Below are 22,780 nucleotides of genomic sequence, written 5' to 3'. Positions count from 1 at the left end.
TCAGGCCTGAAGGCCACATGGGTTCCCAACTGTTGCTAGTCCTGGGGTCCTGCAACATCTCTTGTTGGTTTCCCAAAAGGTGTTGATTCCCCTTTATTTAACTCTCTTCAAAGTGCTCCGTTTGAAGAGACCCTCTCTTTCTACTGGGCCCCTGGCTGATACGAAGGTGCTCCCTTCTACCGCTTCTAGATGGAAGTAAGTTCCTCTGCTGAGGGTAAGGGAGGAAAGGGGTTTGGGGGAGAACCCTGGAGAGAGGTTTGAGACACACCATGGAGAACAGGAATGGACCTATAAATGGGGTGAAATCTCAGCAGAGGGGCACCATGTAGCTCGCTGGTCCGATGGTCTCATGGACTCAGCTGCCAGGGCAGGTGGGAAAACGGGTTCAAGCAAGTGTGTGGTTTCTCCAGGTGCAACTAAGGAACAGCAGGACCAGGGGATGTCAGAGGATGGAGGGGCCCGTGAGGTGAGAGCGCGGATGGAGAGGAAAATCACGTGAGTGACGGGAAAGAGCATGTGGTCTGAGGGGAACGGACATCTGAACGTGGGATCAGAAAGCAGGTGGGATTCTGGGCTCTGACTTGCCCGAAGAGTGGGTGGTGGTGAGGGACAAAGCAGGTGAGAGGTTGGGGTACTGGATGGGTGTAGACCCTCAGGTTTTGAGAGGAGGTTCAGGACATCTGGGAGGACCGGGAGCCAGGAGCCACAGTCTTTGACAACTGAGGGGGCCGACTGGGACCCACAGCCACACACCCACACACACCCCCATGGTCACAGTGACATGCAGCACGCCCACAGCCCCACCAGACACTCCCAGACACCCTCACACGCACTCACCCTCACACGCGCCCCAGACAGCAGATGGGGCGCTCGGGTAATTGGTTAAACCTGTTCCCGATGTCTGGCTCCGCACTGGCAGCGCCTGTCTGACAGGAAAGCTGGCTGGGCCCCGCACGGCTCAGCCTGCTGGCCTTCCTCCCCTCCCCCGGGGGCTGCCCTGAGCAGCGCCCCCAGCGAGGCCTGTGGGCCCCGGCCTGGCTCTCTCCCAGGCAGAAGAACCCAGTTTATGAGTGAGGGTTCCACGAGCCCCACAGGAAGAGATCCCAGCACCTGTAGGGAGGAGCCCAACCATGGCTGCAGAGACCGAGGGACCAGGCCTGGAAAGTCCCACGGACAAGGGGACATGCGAAGATCATGCCCTGGGCGGGAGGCACGCCGCACAGGCCACCAGACCTGAGGACAGCTCCCTGCGTCCCTCCACCTCAGCCATGTGCCCCTGGGCTTCTCAAGGTGCTGTCAGTAGCTCAGCCTGCGGAACTCTGTGGGCCCTGGGAGGCCAGCCCGACCGAGGGCTGCGACTGAGTCGACTTGCCCAGGGAAGGCCTGCTGAGCGGTCCTGTCTGGCCGGCGGGGCTCGACCTGGTCCTCACCTCCGCAGGGCCCTGATCTCCAGCGGGAGGCGTGGTTGGGGGAGGGAAGGGAGCATCATTCCTCGCTGCTTCTCCCCTTCCCGCTGCATCTGTGTCTCTTCGAGAGAGACTTTGGTTTGTTCCCTGGAGAGGGCCCAAAAACTCCCAAATTAGCAAACCTGGCAAGCCCACAGCTCAGAAAATAGTTCATCCTGATTCCATGTTTTTCAGGCTCACAGAAGCCTTTATTAATGAAGTCACAACACCAATATTTACCGTCTGTGGGGAGAGGCACAACATGGGGCATGGATGGGAGTGCCTCGGGGACTCCCGCCCCGCCCCCTGCAGGCCTGGCCCGGGAAGATGGGCAGGTTTCCTCGAGTCCTTTCCAGCCCTTTATGGGGATGACAGGGGTGCTCTGCTGTGATCGTCCTGCATCCCCTCCCCCACCAAGTGAGAGAGGAAGAGTTTACCCACTCCTCCACCCCTGGTAGGGCCAAAAAAAAAGCCTCCTCTTCTTACCTTCACCCTGTCTGCGCATACATGCTCCCCAGAGGTTATCCTGCCTGTCCGGGAGCGAGAGTTCACTGTGAGATTCAACTGGACTTACCCAAGTTAGGACTTTCAGGCTGTGAGGGAAGCATTTTCCTGGTTGATGTTTAGGAGGGAGGCATTGGGATGGAACACGGCCTTTAGGTTTCTGGCATTGACTGGACCCCCGAGAGACACTGACAGGCCCCAGCAATAGGACCTTCTGTGCTTAGATCGCTTCGTGTGCCTCAAGCAACAAAGCTTGGCCTTTGACATCTTTTCAACGACTTCAACATTGATCAACCCCCCAGGACATTCAAGGTACCAAGAATAGGCTAAGGAAAGGCACAGCACAGGCAAAACCCCTCGCTCACTGGGCAACAGGGATGACGTGGGTGAGACGGAAGCAGAGGAAACCAGGAGTGAAGGAGGAGAGGCCAAGGGCGGGAAAGAAGGGAGCAGAGTGGGGGGCTGAGCACGGGGCAGTGTGCTCCTATTTGGGCTTGAGGAAGAGAGGCCTAGGCACAGCACAGCTCCTTTGAAGTGGGCCTCATCCCTGACATCCACACAAATCTCATTATGCCCCCCTCTCCTCCCCTCCCAACTCAAACCCCTGGGATCCATTTACATTGCTTCCCAAGGTAGAAGAAACCTTGGTTGTTGGCAAAGGTGGGCAGTCCTAGAGAACAGGTAGGGCAATGAGTCAGCTGGGCATGAGGTGCTGGGGGCATGGGGCGCCGCAGGCAGGCTGCTTGTGGGTCTGCAGCTCAGCAGAGGTCAGCTGGTGGCATTGACCAGGAACCAAAGAGAAGTCCTGGAGGTGGGTGCGAAGGCCCAGGCAGACGGCACAGCAAGGGAGGCGGGTGGGGCACGGACTGACCCTGGGGTAGACAGAGGGGACAGGACAGGGATAAGGGTGGGGAGGACTCAGAAAGGCAGGAAGAGCCATCAGAGGCACTGGGATGAAGGCAGGGAGGGGTGGGGGAGCCTAGGAGGGAATGGCCTAAGATGGAGAGCAGTGAAGCCAGATGGGGGGCATTGAGTTGGGCCGGGGGTGGCAGTAACCATGGGTGGTGACAGTCTTCAATTCCCACCCAGTGGGGAGGCAGAGGTGGGGAGCAGGGGTGTGGATCACGTGCGAGATGGAGCAGTAGAGGCAGGTCTGGCCATGGTAAGGGCCAGAGGCACGGGATACAGGTTGCGAACAGAGGTTTTCTTAGGATGAAGGAAACCTTGCTGCGTGACAAGCAGGAAAGACAAGTGAACAAATTGGAGGCAGACGAACTAGAGATCGGTGGGCCCTGCCTCGAGCTCTTGCCCAGGATGGAAGGCCCTAAGGCCCCAGGAACCAGTTGCAAGCTCAGCCTAAAGCCCTGTCTCTGAAGATTTCATCCACCCAGCAGGGCTCTGCAGGGGCAGGAGAGCATCCTGGTGGGGCAGGACTTGGGGCAGAGGTGGTCACCTCTGGGAAGGATGCCCCCTTTACCCAGCCGCATTTTTCCCTTGACTGGAGAAGTCACCAGAGCTCCATGCATGGAGAAGTATGGATGCTGTCTCCTCCTTGACCCACCTGGGCCTGATTCCCACCATTCATTAAGTTTGGGAAGACTTGAGCATAGCCTCCCTCAGAATACAGAGTGGTTCTTCCCTACATCTAGCCTCAGTTTCTCTTGCTGTGGAGTTGGAGCTAGAGACCAGGGTCAAGCATCATCAAAAGAGAAGAGTCAGTGGATTGAGTCTCCAAGGCCCCGTCCAGATTCCCAGGCCCTGAACAAGCTTGCTCAGCCAGTTCCCCCTGTGGCTCTCAGAGCCAGAACCCACCACCCCAGGCTCACAGGCTCTGGGGTTGGAGCTGGATGCCCATGTCATTAAGAGAGAGACTTTTATTGTTCCCATAGGGAAGGGAGACACAAGGGGATCACTAAGAACTACAGCGGGTGCCTGCAAAATAAATTAAAACAGAAATGCGTCAAAACGAAAAGGAGATAAGAGAAATGGAGAGTGGCTGGGAGGCTGCACTGCCCAGGCGGGCAGGCTCTCCAAGGAGAAGGTCGAGCAGTCCTGGGCCTCAGCCAGCCCATATCTTGTCCCTCTGTCGGTGGTGGCCCCAGGCTCCGAGCCCTCCGGGGCCGTGACCTGAGGCCTCCACGCAGCCCGGCCGAGGAGTGGCCAGAGTCCTGCTGGGCCCACCGGTGGGGGGGCCTGGCCAGCAGCGCGTGGCACTCTGCCCTGGTGGGATTCGGCTGCCCACCCTAGTCATTGGAGGTGACGTCGATGTCCTCCCCGTTGGCCTGCTTCGTGGCAATGCGCCACCGGTTGATGTGGTGGGAGCCCTTCTTCTTCTGCTCCGACTCGGGCCCTTCCTCCTCCAGCTTCTGCCGCTTGTACTTTGTCCTCCGGTTCTGGAACCACACCTTCACCTGGGCCGGGGAGGGAGGGGCACAGGTGAGAAACACCCAGCAAGCCCCCAGCAGCCACTCAGCCTTCAGGCTGGGCTGGGAGCTGGATGGGGAAACCGAGACCAGGGTTGTCTCCGCTGGCCGGTGCCACCTGATGGGTCTGGAGGTCTTCCCTTCCAGATGCAAATGAGGGGGGCCAGGGCACAGTGGGCCTGAGAGGGGCTGTTTTGCTGTCCCCTCAACAGAGGGGCAGAAAAGGCAACGGCACCCGACTCCAGTACTCTTGCCTGGAAAATCCCATGGACGGAGAAGCCTGGTAGGCTACAGTCCATGGGGTCGCTAAGAGTCAGACATGACTGAGCAACTTCACTTTCACTTCTCACTTTCATGCATTGGAGAAGGAGATGGCATCCCACTCCAGTGTTCTTGCCTGGAGAATCCCAGGGACGGGGGAGCCTGGTGGGCTGCCGTCTCTAGGGTCGCACAGAGTCGGACACAACTGAAGCGACTTAGAAGCAGCAGCAGCAACAGAGGAGAGGGAGGGGGTCTTGGAGCTGCCGCGCATCCTGGTTCCTGCAGCCATCACATGGGTCTGGATGGTTAGGGTGAGCCCCACCCCAAAGTCAACCCTGTGCTCAGAGCAGCACGAAGAGGCAGAGCAGACACAGCTACTTAACCCAGAGGTGCTGTTCCTGCCAAGGGCAGTGTCCAGGACAGCGGAGCACTCTGAGGCCCAGAGACCCCACTGCTCGAGGCGCCAGCCTCTCATACCGTCCAGGTCAGTCTGTCTCACAAGAGGAGCCTGTCTTAGTAACCTCAGGTAGAATCCTCCATCCCGCCTCAGAGGTGGAGCTGGATGGGTGGGGAGTCCTGGAGCCTTGGGTGCCAGCTCCTCGGGGTAGTCTGAAATCCACCAATGGGGGCCTCATCCTCCTTACACATCGGGGTGTCTGCATCCCACCCAGTGCTCTGGACTTGCTGCCCCCACATCACCAGCCCCTGCAGCCCATCCAGATGTGGGAACAGGTCACACAAGGAATAGCTGGGAGAAATACCAGGGGACAGAAGTGAGCTCCTTCTTAAACACAAAGAGCCTCCCAGCTCATGTCAGGCAGTGAGAGCCCTGACAAGGGGAGGGGTCGGAGCCCAACAACTCTCCTGTGTGATGCGGAGGCAGGGCGGGCCCATGATGCTAAGCCCATCTCCTCTAGGAAGCCTCCCCAGACTCGGTCCCGTCTCTCATCATCCATCCCTTCTCCCGCCTCCTCCAGCATTTGCTCAGTGCCCAGCACACGACAGCCCTTAACATCCTCTCCTGCATGATCTGGGAGGATCGTCCTGGTCCTTCACTAGCTTTATAGTTTTAGTTCTTGAGGAGTGTGGAGAAAACCTCACTTTGTCAACTCCTCCTGACTACACAGTCCTTTTCTTGGCCTTGCAGCACCAGGCCAGACCAGATCGCCCTCAGAGTTGGCGAGAGGGGTTGAGTGCTGATCATCTGCTGTGTTCCCTCCCCTCTCTGGATTTAAGTCCCTCATGCATAAGAGAGATGCTTTCTGGGGCCCTTTACAGCTTTAGGGCACCTTCTGGGCTTTTGTTCACAGGATACCTGGGGAAGGTGGTGCCAAGGGGGCAGGGTTATGAGGCATGGAGGGTTTCCTGAAATAACAGCACATTTAAAAAGCAAGTGGTAAAGAATCCGCCTGCCAACGCAGGAGACATAAGAGACGCGGGTTCGATCCCTGGTTGGGAAAATCCGCTGGAGAAGGGCATGGCAACCCACTCCAGTATTCTTGCCCGGAGAATCCCATGGACAGAGGATCCTGGAGCACTACAGTTCATGGGGTCACACAGAATCGGATATGACTGAAGCAACTAAGACAGACGCAGACAATTGCGGTTGGAGTGACCCGTGGCGCCCATACAGGTGGTGAGCGGTAGGTCATGTGTGTGGGACAACCGTAAGCACCTCGCTGCAGCAACAGCAGTGACTACTAAAGGGAGAACCTTGAATCCTGGGGTAGGGGGGCAGCTAAAGGCGATCCTCAGAGACACTACACAGATCTGTCCCTGCTCCCTGAGAATGGGTGAAAAGCACAGGCCTTAGCCACAAAGCCCAGAGCGGCAGCCAAAGCTGGGCTGGCACGCAGGCCCAGGGGGCAGCTTCATGCTCAGGATGCCCCGCCTTCCCATCCTGCAGACACTGCCCCCTGTTCCCTCCGTGGAGCCTGCCCCTCCCAGGGCCTCCATGGCACCACTGGTCCTGCCTGTTGGTTTCTGAGCACCAGGGTGGGTGTGAGGGCAGCCAGCGCTCCGTGCTACACAGGACAGCCACATGGACAGGAAGAGATGACTGGCCTTGGTGGACGGAGTGAGGGGAGGCCTCCTTCCTTCAGTTCCAGGGCTGGATTCAACCCATTGCCTGCATGTCCCAGCTCAGATAGATGGAGAAGATGGCAGATGCTCCAGGGGCAGGGCTTCTGGATTCCGTGCCCACCTTTCCTCAGGCACAGGGCTGGCTGGGCCCTGGGTGGTTCTCGGCACAACCATTTGGCAGCCAGCCTGGCCCCTGCCCCCCACCCTGGAGCCCACTGTGACTGTGCCAGCCCGTAGGCGGGTGAGCTCGCCCAGCCTGTGCAAGGCGTGTGTGTGACTCAGGCCTGGATGCAGGGCTGGGGCGGTATTCCTGAGAGCCCCAGGGGCTGGCTGAGGGCTAAGCATGGCCAGCCTGGTGATGCACCATCTGGGGCATCATCTCTAGTTGCATGGGCCTAGCCTGCCACCCTTGCCCAGCATCACTGGCCCAAAGAGTGAAAGCTTCAGTGGTGGAACTTGGGGCACAGAGTATGTTTTCACACCAGGGACAGCTTCCTGGCCAACCCAAATGAAAAGCAATTCTGAATATTTTCTCCATGAAAATACTAGGGTCAAGGAGGCAGCTCTCTAGAAACGGGGACGAAAACTCTCTTCCCAGGCAGCCTGGCTATCTTCCGGAGAACAGCCTTGGGCTGAGTGTCCAGATGCTGTTTACAAAGACTGTAATAGCAAGGGGATGCTCATGACTTAGTGATATCAGTGAAAACGGCAGGATGCACAGTTTGGGCACAGTGTGATCACAGCCATGGAAAAACAAAGCCTATGCATAGGGGAAAAAAGACTAGAAGGAAATGTACCCAAAGTATGGGGGACCTGTCTTCTTTCCACACTTCCGACTTTTCTTTAATGCTTACTTGTAACAATTAATAGTAATTTTTTATTTGGCCAAAGAAAAGGAACTGGGCCCAAGTGTGGGAAGAGTTAAGAATGACACCCCATGAACTTTCCAGTCCAGCCAGGCAAATCTGGGGTCATCCCAGAACTCCTTCCCTAGAGGACAGAAGACCTAGAAAGGAGCCAGGTCACATAACGTGGCTACCAGCTCAGTGGCAGAGGGCCTTGGGAGGCTGCCTGCCCCCAACACTGGCATGCTACTCACCTTTCTTTAAGCCCAAGGCACATTTGGCTTTCTGACCGGGGAAGCCCTCACACACCTCTGAACCCTCTGGGTTTGGAGAGAGGTTCCTTGTGGCCTTCTAAGTCCCTACCATACTCAATGTCTCTCAGTCTTTCTGATAAGCAAGATCCTTCCAACAGTCTCCACTTCTGTCCAAGTTACACCACCGGGACCACTCTTACTTAGCCTTTGAAACTCTGTTCCCTGTCCCCGGACGTGGCCCGTTGCCTGTCTGTACTTCCTTAGTGCTTTTCTCTGTCTCCGTGACAGTGACTCCAGCAACGTGTTAATTTATTTGCTCAAACCTCTGTCTCCTCATCAGACAGTATGGGAACCTGGAGAACAAAAGTGGTGTGTTAGCTGGCTTTGGAGGCCCAGTGGGCATGTTCCAGGTATACTCAGCTGGCAGGGCAGAGGTGAAGTGACTGAGCCCTATGCTCTAGGAAAGAGGCACTGGTGCCCACCTGGAAAACAGGGGAAAATCAATGGTAGAGGGATTGGACTCTTAACTGGAAAAGGGGTTTGGAAATTTGCTAGAGAGATGGGATCCTTTCTTGGCTTACTTCAGTGGCCACTTCTATAAGAGGGTCAGTTCCTAATTCTTTCAGCTGTGGACTGAATTAACCACTTCTAGGGGAAGGTGGAGAGGAAGATCCATTGTTGAGGGGACAAGGGTCAGCTTGAATTAGGCTGACTGACTGATTCAGGTGAAACCGGTATGGATAGATGAATGAATGAAGGTACCAAAGCACTAGTGGACTGATCACTGGATACACCAATGAATGAAGATGTACGCGAGTGAATGGACAGATGAACTTACAAACAAGCAAACTATAGCTCCAGCCAATGTTTCAGGCTACCTTTGAATGAACCAGGTCTGGATCCCTTCTTTTCCTCCACTCCCCAGTCTTAGCCCGTCCTATCTGGGCCCCTGCACACTTTCAGGTGAATACCTGTCCTCTCCTCAAAGAGTTAAAAATCCTCTATCAGGGGCATTTGAGTCTTGTAACTCTGATACAAGAGGTTTCTCCTTATGTCCTACTGTTATCTCCTCTGTTTTAATTTAAGCCCGTGTCCTTCTATTCTGTCTCCCTCAGACACAGAGACACACCACTCTTTCTAGTCTGTCATCTTCAGACTAGACAGACGCTGGGAGGCATTAATCAAGCCACTCCTCAGCGCGCCTCCCTGCCCTCTCCACTGGGGATCCGCTTCCTAACATTTGACCACGTGAAGTGCTCCCACTCTCAAGGTCAAGCCCAATGCCATGCTAAGCTCACCCCTCACTCCCCCAAACTGACGTTGCCTCTGGCTCCTCATCAACCAGAGTCCTAACTCTTCCTAAGCTTTCTGGTTTCCTCCTCTCTCAGTCCACCCTGGATGCCTTCACTCTCAGGGAGACATCACAAGATTCGCCTATCTTCTCAGGACCACACCCTCAGAGAACCACTCCAGCCTCCCTTATCTCTCCTGTCCTCTCCTGCCTCCCACTGGACTCGTGGACCTTCAGAGGTGCAGAAGTTCTTGGAGAAGAGCCAAGACTTAGGGAAGGGATGAATCCATCTCAGAACACATGGTGAGCCAGTAACCTTTCCTAAAAATTCAAGTTCCTTGGATATCTCCCTTTTATCCTTCCCCCAAAGGGAGATATCCCAGGCGAGAAGTCTCCTTACCATGCCCTTCTGGGGAAAACCCATAAGCAGGTGACCACAAACTTCTGACTCCTAAGATCGCCCCCACCCATGCTCTTGGGCCCTAAGAAGGCAGCCACACTCCCACACCATCTTAATCCCAAACCCTCCCCCTTTCTTCCCACCAGTCTAGACGGCCCTCCTGTCTCCATGGCTGTGGTCTTCCAGGAGCCTTCCTCCCATGTAATCTCCCCTGACCTCCTCAGTCCACAGCTGTGGCTTCAATAGGACTCCAGTCACTCACCCCTTGCATGCCCTACCACTGTCTGAGGAATCTCCAAGGCCAAGAGACCACATTTCTGCATCCCTTTCCCTCACAATTCAGCTAAACTCAGCCAGGGTAGGTCAAGAAACACCTCCTGAACTGTCTGGAGTTGGAGGAGCAGCTAGAAATACTGACAAATCCATCAGCTGGAGCAACCAAATGCTTTCTCTCCCTCACCCTTAAAACTAATGTGCCCCCCCGCCCCCGACCATGCACAGAAGCTCACAGAGGTGCTCCATGCCATGCGTACCTATAGCACCTGACCTTTGGGCACTGATCACACTCAGCCCACATGTCCTCCACATTACGGGCACACATATGTTCGTGCATGTGTGCTAAGTTGCTTCAGTCGTGTCCAACTCTTTGCAATCCTATGGACTGTGGTGCTCCAGGCTCCTCTGTCCATGGAATTCTCTAGGGAAGAATACTGGATTGGGGAAATGAACTAGGCAGAGCTCCCCAAGCAGGCAAATGGGATTTTAGTATTTGTCTCCCTGCTAACTGACTGTGTGACCCTGGGCCAGTTACTTCATGCCATGCCCTCCTCTAGGGGATCTTCTCGACTCAGGGATCAAACCCATGTTTCCTGCATTGAAGGTGGATTCTTTACTGCTGAGCCACGAGAGAAGCCTCACACATATGTTACATATGCTCATTACACACACACACACAAGTTCACTCAAACTCGAGGGTCTGATCTAACCCAGGCCCAAGTCTGCCCCACCGGCCACCAGGATTGAATCTTAGATGGCCTTCACCCTGGTCAGACTGCTGGGCTGCGCTACAGCAGAGAGGAGCAAAGAGCTAGAAGGAAGAACTAGCCCTTGCCCAGGGCCCCTCCTTCCTCCTCCTGGATTAACCCGCGCCATTAATTCTACTCTCAACCAATTTAAAGCCCTAGCCCAACTAAAAAGCTCAGGTTGCCTACCCAGAGCATCCCATGCTAGAGCTTTGGGCATACAGATACCCCTGAACTCTGAACCCATACACCGATGTGCTTAACCCTCCCTGAAGTTTTATCCATGAATTGGTCAATAAAACTCCATCACCTATGACTGATCAACAATCAGCTATGATAGTGCAAGGGAATCACAGAAGCAGAGGGACAGAAAGGGAGCAGTCATGCCAAAGACTAAGGGGAATGACTGATAAAATTAGCATATGGATAAGTATACAAGTCAAGAGAAAACTGCCCACTCATTCAGTACATGTTTATGGAACATCTACTCCTCGCTGGTCACTGAACTGGCCCTGGAGCACAGCAAGAAAAAGGAAGGCTTGCCCTCTGTCTCCCAGAGCTGAGATGCTCAGGCCTATTGTTCATTAGGATCACCCAGAGAGCTACTTTATAAACTTCCCTGGGTCTCACCCTGGAACTCCTAAGAGAACCTCCTGAGCAGGCTCTAGGAATCCGTATTTCAAGATTTCTTTGAGAGATGGATGCAACCAGTGTATATATAGTCTGACAGGTGGCATGGCAGGTTATTAAACAATAGAAAAATCCTACATATATTGTGATATGCAGGAGATATGCTGTGAGTCCTGAGAACCTGGAAGACAGATTATACAGAAATACAGAGAAATAGAATATAGATAAGCCAGATGCTCAGGGCTAGAAAGAACCCTGGAGTTCATTTTATTCAACCTTACAGATCAGGAACTGAGGCCCAGAATAAAAGACAAAGCAAGAGTTGATGAGATGATAACCATTATAGACATATGCATATACTGTCAGCTGCTAAAGATCCATAGAGATGGAAGTTTGACATGGATGGTAGATATATAGAAGGTAAAATAGAGTAGATGATAAAGAGATAACCAACAGTTGGGTAAATAGGAATTATTGTTCACAGGAAAGATAGAATTAATAATAAATAGGAAATATAAATTAACCAGCTTTGTGGAGGTAATTTAATGAGAGTAGACAGAAGTATATGGCTAGATATAAAATAGCTATCTGTGAGGGACAGAACAGAGAGCTCTGAGAGACAAATATAGATATTGACAGTAGAAATAGATGGCAGGGGGCTGATGGGAATGACTGAAGCTTGACGAATAGCTGATAGCTAGATTTGACAGGTAAGCTTGCCTGGCAAATACAGCGAGATGGATAGATAATTAGTTAATTATATAGCCTAGGTCCAAATGATAGTTACAAAAGGGACAGAAAGCAGCTCTGCTGATGAAAGAGACTGAACTAAGAATCAGTAATTCCAGGTGGAGACCTTATTATAACAATAATTTGACATATTACTTTCAGCAAAGGGGAGAGAAGTACTGGGGATGCTAATGAATATTATTTGAGTTCAAGTTAGGTATCTTTGATCCTTAAACCTATTTTATGAACGATGAAACCAGAACTCAGAGAAGTTGAGTAACTGGCCCAAGGTCACACAGTTAGCAGGGAGGCAAATACTGAAATCCCATTTGCCTGCTTGGGGAGCTCTGCCTAGCTCATTTCTCCATCTTAAAGGCCTCACCTGGAAAGACAGGATTCTAACAAGGAGGTTTCTCAGGCTCAAATATCCCACAGTTCTATTATTTTGTTTCATATGCTTAAACCAGCTCATTTATCGATGCAACAAGATTAGCCATGAGTTTTGATAGTTAACAAAGCTGGATCCATTTTATTTTCTATCTGGTTTTCTTTTAAATATATGTTTAAGCACCTTCTAATAAAAATGAGAGGAAACAAGCATTAGGTTTACTAACTGGCATTGTTAGGCCCAAATATTGACAGGCAGATAAGTTCAGTTGAAAGAAGGTTTATTAAAAATGCTCTCACTGAACTAAAAAAATGGAGGTTTAAAAACAATGACATTATTTCAACAAGTGTTAATCTGTGGGTGGTGGACATAAATGGTTTTGTTTTCTTACACTTCTGCAATTAAATTTAATAACTAATAAATTTAAATGAAGGTACTATAAATACCATTCTTAAATGACACCTTGTTTTAAACAAAAATTTTAAAACGTTTGCGAAGAGGGGAAAAGTGGGTGTTATTTTATTAACTTGTTTTTTAAAAGTACCTTTAAAAAAAAAAAACGTTTTTAAAATTTAAGTCCGTTTTTTTGTGAGCTTGATCTCTGCAGTTAGAACAGACCAGCTAGCAAATCTGAAAAAGCCCGGGTCGTGCCGCAGAGACGGGAGCAATGCATTGATGAAACAGGGCATGAGACAGGTAGGACATAGATACCCACATGCGTCGTGAGCGGGAAAGAGTGAGGTCGGGGCCGGGGACGAAGTTGGGTTTGGATTCCCACATGAAGCCTTCTATCTAGCCTCGCTACCCAGGAGACCCCAGGCTGCACACACACACCCCAACCCCGCCCCCAGCCCGGCACCATCTCTCTGCCGGGACTCGGGTGGAGGATGGTGCTGTGAGAGGAGAGCAGAAAAAGGAGCAGAAGATGAAATGCCGGCGGCGGGCGAGAGCTGCTGGGCCGCCAGCCGACCTCTCTCTTTGCGAGTATGGAAGCTGTCGGGGACGCGAGGGAGTTAAGGTCTCCCAAAGCCAACCTAGTTACAGAAATTCGCCTCCAGGGCAGCAACCAGCCACCCCAGCGCGCTTGACTCCGGGCGGACCGAGAGCTTTAGCGGTGCTTCCAGACAACATTTATTTATGCCAAAGTCTTTACTTACAATAAGGCCAAATCTGCCTCCCTATACTTCCCTTCTAGTTCTTTAATTCTTTAAAATCAATTACAAAAACACTACGTGGTGATTGTAATTTCATCCAGTTCAAATTCCTTCAATGCCACCGCAGTTTATTCCCTCCCCAACTCAACAGCCCTTCAAGTGATGAAAACAGGCCCTGAATACCAGAATCTACTTTCCCACCGTTTCCAGGTCCCGCCGACGCCCGCACACACACACCGCCGTTTCAGCGCAGTGCCAGTCCGCCTGAGCAGAGACCAGGGCCGGCCTCGGACCCCGGGCAAGGGCGCGCACTCCCGGCTAACCTTCTGCTCTTTATAGCCCGAGGACCCGTGGTCTTTCTCCCCACCGCGAGGCCTTCGCCCCCGTCGCCCCTGCATGGCAGCGGAGCCAGTACGGGACAGGCCTGGGCACCGCACACACCTCCGAGCGCCCCCAGAACAGTGGCGGGAGAAGGGCTGCAGTCACCGCAGGGCTGAGACGACACCAGAGGGCCCGGGCGGGCGCGGAGTGACCGCGGCGTGGGTGTTCCGCGCCCGGCCGGCACCCGAGGGCGCCCGCCGCCTCCTGACAGCTGGCACCTCCCGTGGGCTGTGTGAGCCGGGTCGGAATAAGGTTTGATCCCAGCCTCCGGGTAGGTCCTTAGTACTTAATAAAAGTCTTGTGGCCCCTTCGAGGCTGTACGCAGTCGGAGGGAAGGCAGTCATGGCGGGGGCGCCGCAGGGGTGGCGGGAGGAGCCGGGGCCGGCTGGGGGGCGAGGCCGGCCTCTCCGGCACCCGCCCGGCCCACCTCCACCTGGCCCACGGGCGCAGCGCGGACCATTCATTACCTGCGTCTCGGAGAGGCTGAGGCTGCCGGCCAGCTGCTTCCGCTCGGCGCCCACCACGTAGTGGTTCTTCTCGAAGGCACGCTCCAGTCGCAGCAGCTGCGAGGGCGAGAAGGCCGTGCGGATCCGCTTGGGCTTGCGCGCGAAGGGGCCGTGCAGAAGCAGCCCGTCCTGGGGCACGTCGCTCGCTGTGGCCGCGTCGCCGACGGCAGATACAGACAGAGAGAAGGGCACCGTGAGCTGCGGCCCGGCAGCCCGCGAAGCCGGCCAAGCTTGGCCCTCGCGCCTCGCTCGCACACGCTCCGGAGCGCTCCGCTGCACTCTCCAACCCTTGACACACGCACACCCACGTCTAGGCTTTCCCCTTTGCCGCCCTTTCTTTAAGTCCACTCCTCTCCCCGAAACCTCCTCCTGGCTGAGAGCTATCGGGTCAGGGGACGCCCAGAATCAGCGGGGCGGATCACTGTTGGGCCAAGAGGCGGGCCGGGGTCTGGAGAGGCACCCACACAGTGCCTGAGCAGCCTAAGACACCAAGGGAAGCTCTCTTTGTCTGGTATGCCCAGTCGTGTCTCCCTCAAAGTGGACCAGGGGTAGAGACAGGGTTGGGTGTCAGGAAAGTGGCAAGGGGCACAACCTGGCTGTCAGATGTCCCCGTACCAAACGCAGATTCAAGAACTGAGGGTATCTTAGGAACTCTCCCTTCACACCTGCTTAAATCAGCCTTGCAGCTAAATGCTCAGGCTACTAGCCCATAGAAAATTCCTGCCAACAAGCGGAGACTCTGCCTTGCAAGTGGTAAAAATAGGCCAGGGGCCAGGTCAAAATCCAGACAGCATCTGGAGGTCTCCAGTTAGGTTACTTCTTCCCAATATCCCACCTCTCTCCCCCCAGGTCATCAGATAAAATCCTCTTCCTGCAGACTTACTGCTCTCTGGTGGAAAAAGACCTTGCTTCATCCCTGAATAATCTTGTGCTGAAGAGATGTGTATAAATAACTAGATGTCATCTTTCTCCCTAATAGATATAGATATATTGGTTTCTGCATGGGCGTATGTAAATATATGCTCCAGCCTCCCTACTGTCTTTTTCTCCTAGAATGTAACAGTCCCTTGGCAAATGTTGGCCATCATGGGGACTCAGCTGCTACATGCAGGACGAGGGCTGACATTGGGCTGAATAGGGCTGAGGTAGTAGGGTCAGGAACTACAAAAGCTGGAACAAGCTTCCATCCACAGCCCCAGTCTCAAGGAATCCCCCCACTAGGCCCTCACACAACCTCTGCCTTGGTTGCACATGCCAACAAGACTGGAAACAGGCCCTGACACCATCCATGGATTCCCATGCAGTGACACATACTAGTACCCTAACCCACCAAGAATGCAGAGCACTGCATGAAATGTTTTGACAGTTAGCAGTTGAGATTGGCTGATCCAATTAATTTCTTCAGAAATGGCCACTGGTTTGACTCAATTTGATTTGTTGTTTTGTTCTTAAGACAATTGTTTGGATAATTCAGTTGAGCTCTCCCATCTCTGGAAATATCTCTGTAAGTGAGGCAAGGGCACATAATTGAGATGCTGTTGCTACAGCTCTCCAGGTAACTGTTCATGTCCCTCTGCTGGTGGAAACTGCCTGACCTGATTTTCTCCAAGTCTATGGGCTTTGGACATCTACATAGGAAAACTTGATTGCTGGGGTTTTCTGGGGAACAGCGTTGCCTAGGAATGAGTGGCTAATGCCTGGGTGGGTGGGGGGAGACAGAGTCCCCTGAGAGGGAGAAGCTACTAACTTCCAGTTGCCTTATCCATTCCAAGTGACTGGATCTATGCTGCTACAAAAGTGAGTGGGATCACATCACAGGAAGATGGAGGGGTGGGAACGTCCTGCCCACTGGGTCCTTCAAGGTGGGGGCAGAGTCTCAGGCCTGACAGAAGGAAAAGTTTAGCTTGTGGTGATGGAGGGGACAGATGATTAGGGGAGGTGGTCTGGCAGAGAGGGGTAGGAGGGAGAGAAAGGAGGAGAAGGATCCAGGTGCGGAAAAGGATTACAGCCTCAAGTGGGAGCCAGTGTGATGAGGCCAGAGAAAGGTAGGAGAGGTGGGTGGGAAGCAAACACTCCTTGTTGATGTTAAAATAAATTGCTTCAAAAAACAATAGCATTCTGAGCTCAAGTCAAACACCAACAGTGGTTTTCTCTGGACAAATGAGCTGGAGAGGGACAGAAAGCCTAGCACACCCCTGTGATCACAGGCTTTGGCCTCAGCAACTTGACGGGGCCCAGGCTGGTCAGAAATGATGTGGCAGTGTGGAGACACCCTCGATTTGTGAGTGAATGGGATGCAGAAGTGTGAAGGGTAGTGTGGGGCTGAAAAAGCAGGACTGCAGCCTGCCTAGTGTGTGATTTGATGGGTGTTTTATAATTCTGTGCTGTGTGTTGGTCACTTGTGCGGTAGAGTTCTCTGTGTTTGTCTTTATAAACCCAAAGTGGAGGATGGAAACAACAAGCTTCTCTGTCCTGACATACACAGGACCATTTGGCTCAACGCTGGCTATTTTAGGGGAAAGATAGACTGCTTGGGGTCTTCTTCAGCTGGGGAGAGAATAGCCATTGTAAGTTCACTGTAATCCCCCGAAGGGGTGGGGAGCATGTGTTCTGTAATCTGTGTGTGCATGTGCAGAAACACAGAAGTCCTGACCCAACCAAGAGGAAGCAGAGACCAGGAAAAACTACTCAAGAGGCTGAGTACTGATGAAAGATATGATTTCAAAAGAAGCAAGGGCTTTTTCCTGTAAGGAAGAGTATGTTTAGTACAAAATTAACCATCCTGAGAAATTGATTAATAGTTTCATGTTTCTATAAGAACCAGGGTGGTGCCTATGAGCCTGGGCCACTCTCACTCTGATCTATGGAGAAGGGACCTCAACCGTCCCTACCATGGCTTCAGTTTGCCTTAACTGGACCACAAGGGCAGAACACGCTCTCGGACTGGGGTTGCAGTGTGGCCTGTTTAGAGACAGTCTGTGAGAGTAGGCTGTCAGTTTCAGGCAAGGACACGTGGGAAAGTGGAAAGGGGCTGGCTGAGTCTTCCCTGTAGCTAGTAACTGAACCCCACTCTGCCCCGTTTTCCTCCAGCCTCTCTCTTTAAGGCAATGGCTGGGAACTAGCAATCGACGTTCCCAGGACTGAGGTGGCAGGAACTGGGAACTAGGGATTCGAAGGCCTGGGGCCCAAGCTGCAGTGCCTCCTGGAGATGTTATGGCAAGCTGGGGGCTCTGGGCCGGATGGCGAGGCGGAGAGGCCTGGGGCTACGAGAAGGAGAAGCCCGCTCGGGAACGGAGATAACCTATTCCCCCCTCCTCCTGCCGGAACAAAGGCTCTCTTTGAAGCACCGGCCCATTACCACCACCAGTCCCGAGGGCCTAATCTCCCACGGCCCCCTCCCGCCTCAGCTTCCCGGCCTGGAAAGTTCCTGCTGTCCGAGGGAAATAGCACCGAAGTGCGGCTAACTCGCTGTCTCCTCCAGCCCCTCCTCTTCAGGCCTCGAAAGCCGCCTCCGGCTTCGGGGTCCCGCCGCCTGGTCCCGACCATTCCGTGCTGACTTTTCTTCTCCCAGCGCCTTACTCAGCGGAGAAGCCCTACCCTGCGCGCCGGGACCGCACTGTTGGAGAGCGCTGCGCACAGAACGCAGACGTCTTCCTTTTCGTTCGTGTAGGGTTTTGCTTCTTGCATTAAAACGGGGCTGAAATGAGCATCGCAGAGACCCGGTTCTCTAGAAAACGCGGCGCCGGAGGGCCTGAAATGACTCGGCTCATATCCCCGAGGGCCCCCGAAGACGCAAGGACGCTGGGGCCGCAAGGCGTCTGCCCCGACGCTGACCAGCCCTGAAGCCAAAACCTCTCAGAATTAAAAAAGTCATTCCGTGCCCAACGGATTCTCGTGTTCAAAAATGAGACCACATTTGGCTCCATCTCCGCGTCCAGACACAGTTCTTGGGAGAAAAATGCAACCGTTTTTGCAACTAGACAACGTGCCCGCCGGGGCTGAAGGCTCAGGGAGCGGCGGCAATTTCCGAGAGGATTTTGCCGAGGATTTATTCAGCCTCGCCTGACTGGGGATGCTCAGAGCCGGAGCTGGATCTCTTACAAGGCGTTCCCGACCTTTGGTGCCACGGCCCTCGAACCCTAAAAGCCGGTGTCGGCGAGGTCAATGGAGGGAAAGGAAGCGCAGAGGGCATGGGGCGCCCGGTCTAAAGCCGAGGGCGTTGCCGGGGAGGCCATCTCCGAGTGAGCAGAGACTACAGGGGTCAGGACCGGTTCTGCCCTCTTCTTCGAGCTCCTGTCCCTCCTCTGGTCTGCTAACCTCCGGTCCCTCCGCCGCCCCAGCCCGAGGGTTTACAAACAGCCGCGACTTTCAAATTGGCCTGCAGTCGCCAAGTTTTAGAGACCGGGGACCCAGCCCATGGAGGACCGAGGTGGTTTGCTCAATTTAAAATAATACTTAATTTTATCAGTAAACATTGATTTTAATTGACAGACTTCTTTCCCATAGCAGCTGACACCATAGGCATTTTTTGTTGTTGTTCCGGATGATTTGGGCAAATCTTTGAAATCCCCAGAGCAGACAAGGCTTCCCACAAAAATTCTTGCTCAAACAAATTACATTACCTTATTTTGTGGGATTTGCTGGGTCAGTATCTATTAGCCAGATGGGACTCAGAAAATTGACAAATTGGGGTGGGGAAAGCGGCTTTCCATGATACAGTTAAGCATCTATAGCCAAAGTTTCAAGAGGTCATTTTCTTCTGTTATCTAGATAATTGTACTAAATACCCAATTTATTTTGACTGTGTAGATCCAGTTTACCACCAGATCAGCCAAAGCTCTAATCACGTCCTTTTCACTTGTTTTGCTAAGAGCCAGTTTACCTATCTCTGAGTCAGGAAACCTAAGGCTGAGGTCTGGTCTACACTAACAAAACTGAAAACTAAACCAATTACTGCACAAATTAAAACCACTCCAAAAAAAGTGAGGGGGCGCAAGAAGAAAGAAAAGAAAAAACCAATAAATACAAAGAAGAAAGCGAACTCCAACTAATGGAACTCTTTGCTTGGAGCAAGTCAGACTACTGAAATCTGTGTGTGTGTGTGTGTGTGAGAGAGAGAGAGAGAGAGAGAGAGAGAGAGAGAGAAAGAGAGAAGTGGGGGATCTTCCTTACCAATCCCATTGCCCAGTGCAGACTAGGGGGCTCAGACTGCCTACGACCTTAAAAGCCCTCTGCCCCCGCCCCCTGCCTGGGAGGACTTCAGTCGGTACCCTAGCAGCCTGTCGGTTCCCGGAGTCCTCGAGCGTCGCGGGAAGCCGGTTTGCTTTGGCAAACCTTCCCACCCTGGGTCCGAGAGGCACGTGAGACTTGGAGAAGTCGGGCCGAGGTTGCTGAGAAACATCCCCAAACAGAGGAGCACTGAACACTGAACATTAACTCTCCAGTTTTCCCTCCCCTCTGCCCCTTCTTCCCACAGAATCGGGGCAAGCAGGCGGACTTTCCCCTGTCTCCTTGCGCCAGCGAAGGCGGATCCCTGGGAGTTGGTGGTGGAAGTGCGAACGTAGTATGGTCCCAGGTCCACCTGGGTCGGAGGGAGGGCGGCCGACGCTGAGTTCTCTGGGATGGGACTGGCTCAGCCTGGACACATTAAGGCAGGCCGCAGGGAGGACCAGGAGAGGCTCCAAGGATGCGCCCGGGCTTGGCGTCCGGACCGGCATCATTCCTGGAAAAGCCTGGAGGTCCCAACCTGGTTCTCTGGGAGGGAACCCAACGCGGCAGAAGAGCGAATGGATCTGGCGCGGCTCTTCCCTGCTCAGGAATCGGCCTCTGTGGACCTGCAACCTTTTCTGACACAACTTCTGAATGGCCCCGGACTCCCCCGAGCCTTCCCCGCGCCGCCGCAGCGCGGGCGCCGGCCCGCCGCCGAGGCGGGCACAACGTGGGCACTCACCCTGAAAACGGTGGCCGAAGAAGCGGTTCCGCAGCACCCAGGGATAGAAGTGCAGAGGGTCCCGGTGCTGGGCGCCGAAGAAGGAATGCGGGGGCTGCAGCGGGGAGGCGCCCAGCTGGTGCGCCGGGTGCACGGTCAGCGCGTGGTGGTTCATGGCCTCGGGGAATACGAGCTCGGGACCGCCGTAGAGCGAGCGGCCGGCGCCCGCGGCGGCGGGGAAGCCGCTCACGAAGGCCGCTTCGGCTGCGCTGGGGTGAGGATAATTGAGCGCCGTGGGCCGGAGCGGCTCCTCCGAGGCGGCCGCCGCCAGGGGATGGGAGCCTGCGCCGCCGCCGCCAGTGCCCCCTCCAGTGCCGCCGTCCTTGGCCACCAAAGACTCGATGGTAAAGCCGCGCTTGGCTGTGGGCTGGAACATGGTCGCGGCCGCCAGAGCCGAGCGAGGCACCCGGGCTCTGGGGAGCGCTCCGCGTCCTGGCGCCGCCGCCGTGCGGGGTGTGCACCCAGCCAGGCACATGCACACACACCAGCACCCTTCACCTCCCCCGCCCGCCCGCCCGCGCTCAGCCCCTGCCCACAAGCCAGGCGCGGAGCGGCGAGGGGCGTGCGAGCCAGCGAACGCGGAGTCGGGCCACGGCGCGAGGCTAGGCGCGCCGGCCTCTGCGGCCAAGCGGGCAGCTCCCGGCGCCGGCACCGGCGCGGGCTCCGAACGAAGCTACGAGCTGCTTCTACCGCCTGGGGACTGAGCCCGGCCCCTTCCCTTCCGAGTCCAGCCAGGACCGACCCCCGCCCCCGGTCCTCCCAGCAATGTCCTGCCCGGCCTCGGCCACCGCGCTGCTAGGCGAGAGTTAGCGGGCACCTGCCCCGCGCTCGCCCATTGGCCGCCGCTCACCTGCCCCAAGGTGGGGGGCGGGGCGGGGCGGGGCGAGGGACCGCGGGAAGGGAAAGGAGCCAGCAGTCGGAGGCAAAAACCGGACTGGAGCTTGTGCCGGGCGAGCTAGGCCTCCTCCTGCTCTCCCGTCTTTTCGCATCTCTGCCCTTTAGCTGAGTCTGGCGGCAGCCGCAAGCGTCTCCACCCAGGCGGGAGCCGAAGGAGGTGTGTGAGGGGTCTGGGGCTTGGGAGAATCTCCAGCCCCACTCCCCAGTGTGTAAATCAGTTGAACCCTCTCCAGTTCGTCCCGGGATGTCGTTTCAGTTCTCAGATAACTTGAATTCGAGTGCAATGTGGGTGTTTGGGGTCCAACGAATAGATTTCTCCTGAGAACTTGCTCCCCTGGCCGCTAGGACCCTCGGGATCTTCCATCGTCCGTCTCCTGGGACGCAGTCTGAAGCCGCGGCCTTGTTCCTGAGGTTTCTCGTTTTCTGGGTGGTAAGGGGGACAGCTTCGGAAAGCAGACGCGCAGTTATTTTCAGAAGAGGCCAGGCCAGGGAGAGCGCTGGAGGAGCTGGCGGAGTGGTCACCCAGACGTCTCAAGCTGCAGTTCTCCGGGATTGGAAGCAGGACCTTGGCCCAGCTACGGGCATCGCGACCGGCCCGCAGGGCCATCTGCTTTCTTCGTCTTCTCTGATTGTGGAGCTCAGGTGCAGGCGGTCCAGGACAGGCCGGGGCCTTGAAGACACTGTCTTACGTTGGAGGTGGCCGAACAGTCCACAACCAACGCCTAAGACCCTCCAAGAAGACACACAGACCATCCCGGGAACGTAGCGGCCACCTGGGCTCCTCCGACCCTCACCTTCCACTCGCGAACGCGGAGCAGCGGACTACTCTACTCCAGCCAGTTTCCACTTCGTGCACTAATTCGTCGGGGATGAGAGGGCAGTTGGGAACGAGAACAAATACTCAGCAAACTTTTCCACCGGGGCCTTCCAATATCCAGGCCTAAGAGGACACTAGGCGGTGATGGGGAGGCTGGGACCCGCACCCTGCCAGTGCACTGCGAGAAGCCGACCTGCTTCCTCGCTGCTGCCCGGCTTAGTCAGAGCGGCCTGGCCGCGGCCCGGGTGCGCGGATTCAGGCAGTGCGTCCCGGCGCCCAGAGGCCAGAAGGTCCTCGTGCCGCGAGGCTCTGCAAGGACTCCAGGCCAGGTCTTGAGAGTGGCCTGCCGAAACGCCCGCAGTCTCGGCCGGGGAGAGCGCTCCGGGCGCCCTTGTTGCCACAAAGCGGGTTAAAGTCTATTTTCCACTCGACTGGTCCGAAAAGCCCCCGCGCGCCGAAGCCGTTCCGGCCCCCATGGGAGAGGTGGGGAGGAGACGGCGAGGGGGTGGGGGGAGACTGCCGCACCCTGCAGCCGGTCGCGTCCAGAGCAGACCCGGGCGGAGCACCTCGGAGGCGCCCCAGAAACACCTGAGGAAGGACTCGTTACTGAATTCGTGGCGAGGGCTTGTGTCTCTTTTACTGGCCCCTCCAGATCTTTCTGGCTCACTGTGCTGGTCTCTCCGTTTCTGGCTCAGGCTGTCTGTCTCTTTCTCCCTTTCCTGCCTCTTTACCGCCCTCTCCCCCACCACCGCTTTCCCTCTG

General features: G+C 55.0%; 1 protein-coding gene across 2 annotated transcripts; it reads right to left on the bottom strand.

Annotated features, from left to right (window-relative positions):
- Positions 1-3,673: 3,673 nt before the first annotated feature.
- Positions 3,674-20,779, bottom strand: EMX1 (empty spiracles homeobox 1). 2 transcript variants are annotated; one of them, XM_014479977.2, is made up of 3 exons: positions 20,266-20,779; positions 14,277-14,461; positions 3,674-4,360 (listed from the first exon to the last, which is right to left on the bottom strand). In XM_014479977.2, the coding sequence occupies exons 1-3, from the start codon at positions 20,777-20,779 to the stop codon at positions 4,193-4,195; spliced, it is 867 nt and encodes a 288-aa protein (XP_014335463.2). In that variant the 3' UTR covers positions 3,674-4,192. The 2 variants fall into 2 exon arrangements, with proteins under 2 accessions (XP_014335463.2, XP_070236270.1); XM_070380169.1 differs by having other exon boundaries at positions 14,277-14,457; positions 20,262-20,680.
- Between the last annotated feature and the right edge of the window lie 2,001 nt (positions 20,780-22,780).

The sequence above is a fragment of the Bos mutus genome, chromosome 11 (assembly GCF_027580195.1).
Source record: "Bos mutus isolate GX-2022 chromosome 11, NWIPB_WYAK_1.1, whole genome shotgun sequence".
Classification (NCBI taxonomy): domain Eukaryota; kingdom Metazoa; phylum Chordata; class Mammalia; order Artiodactyla; family Bovidae; genus Bos; species Bos mutus.
The sequence above is the reverse complement of the archived record's forward strand: the minus strand, read 5'-3'. Positions and strand labels throughout refer to the sequence as shown.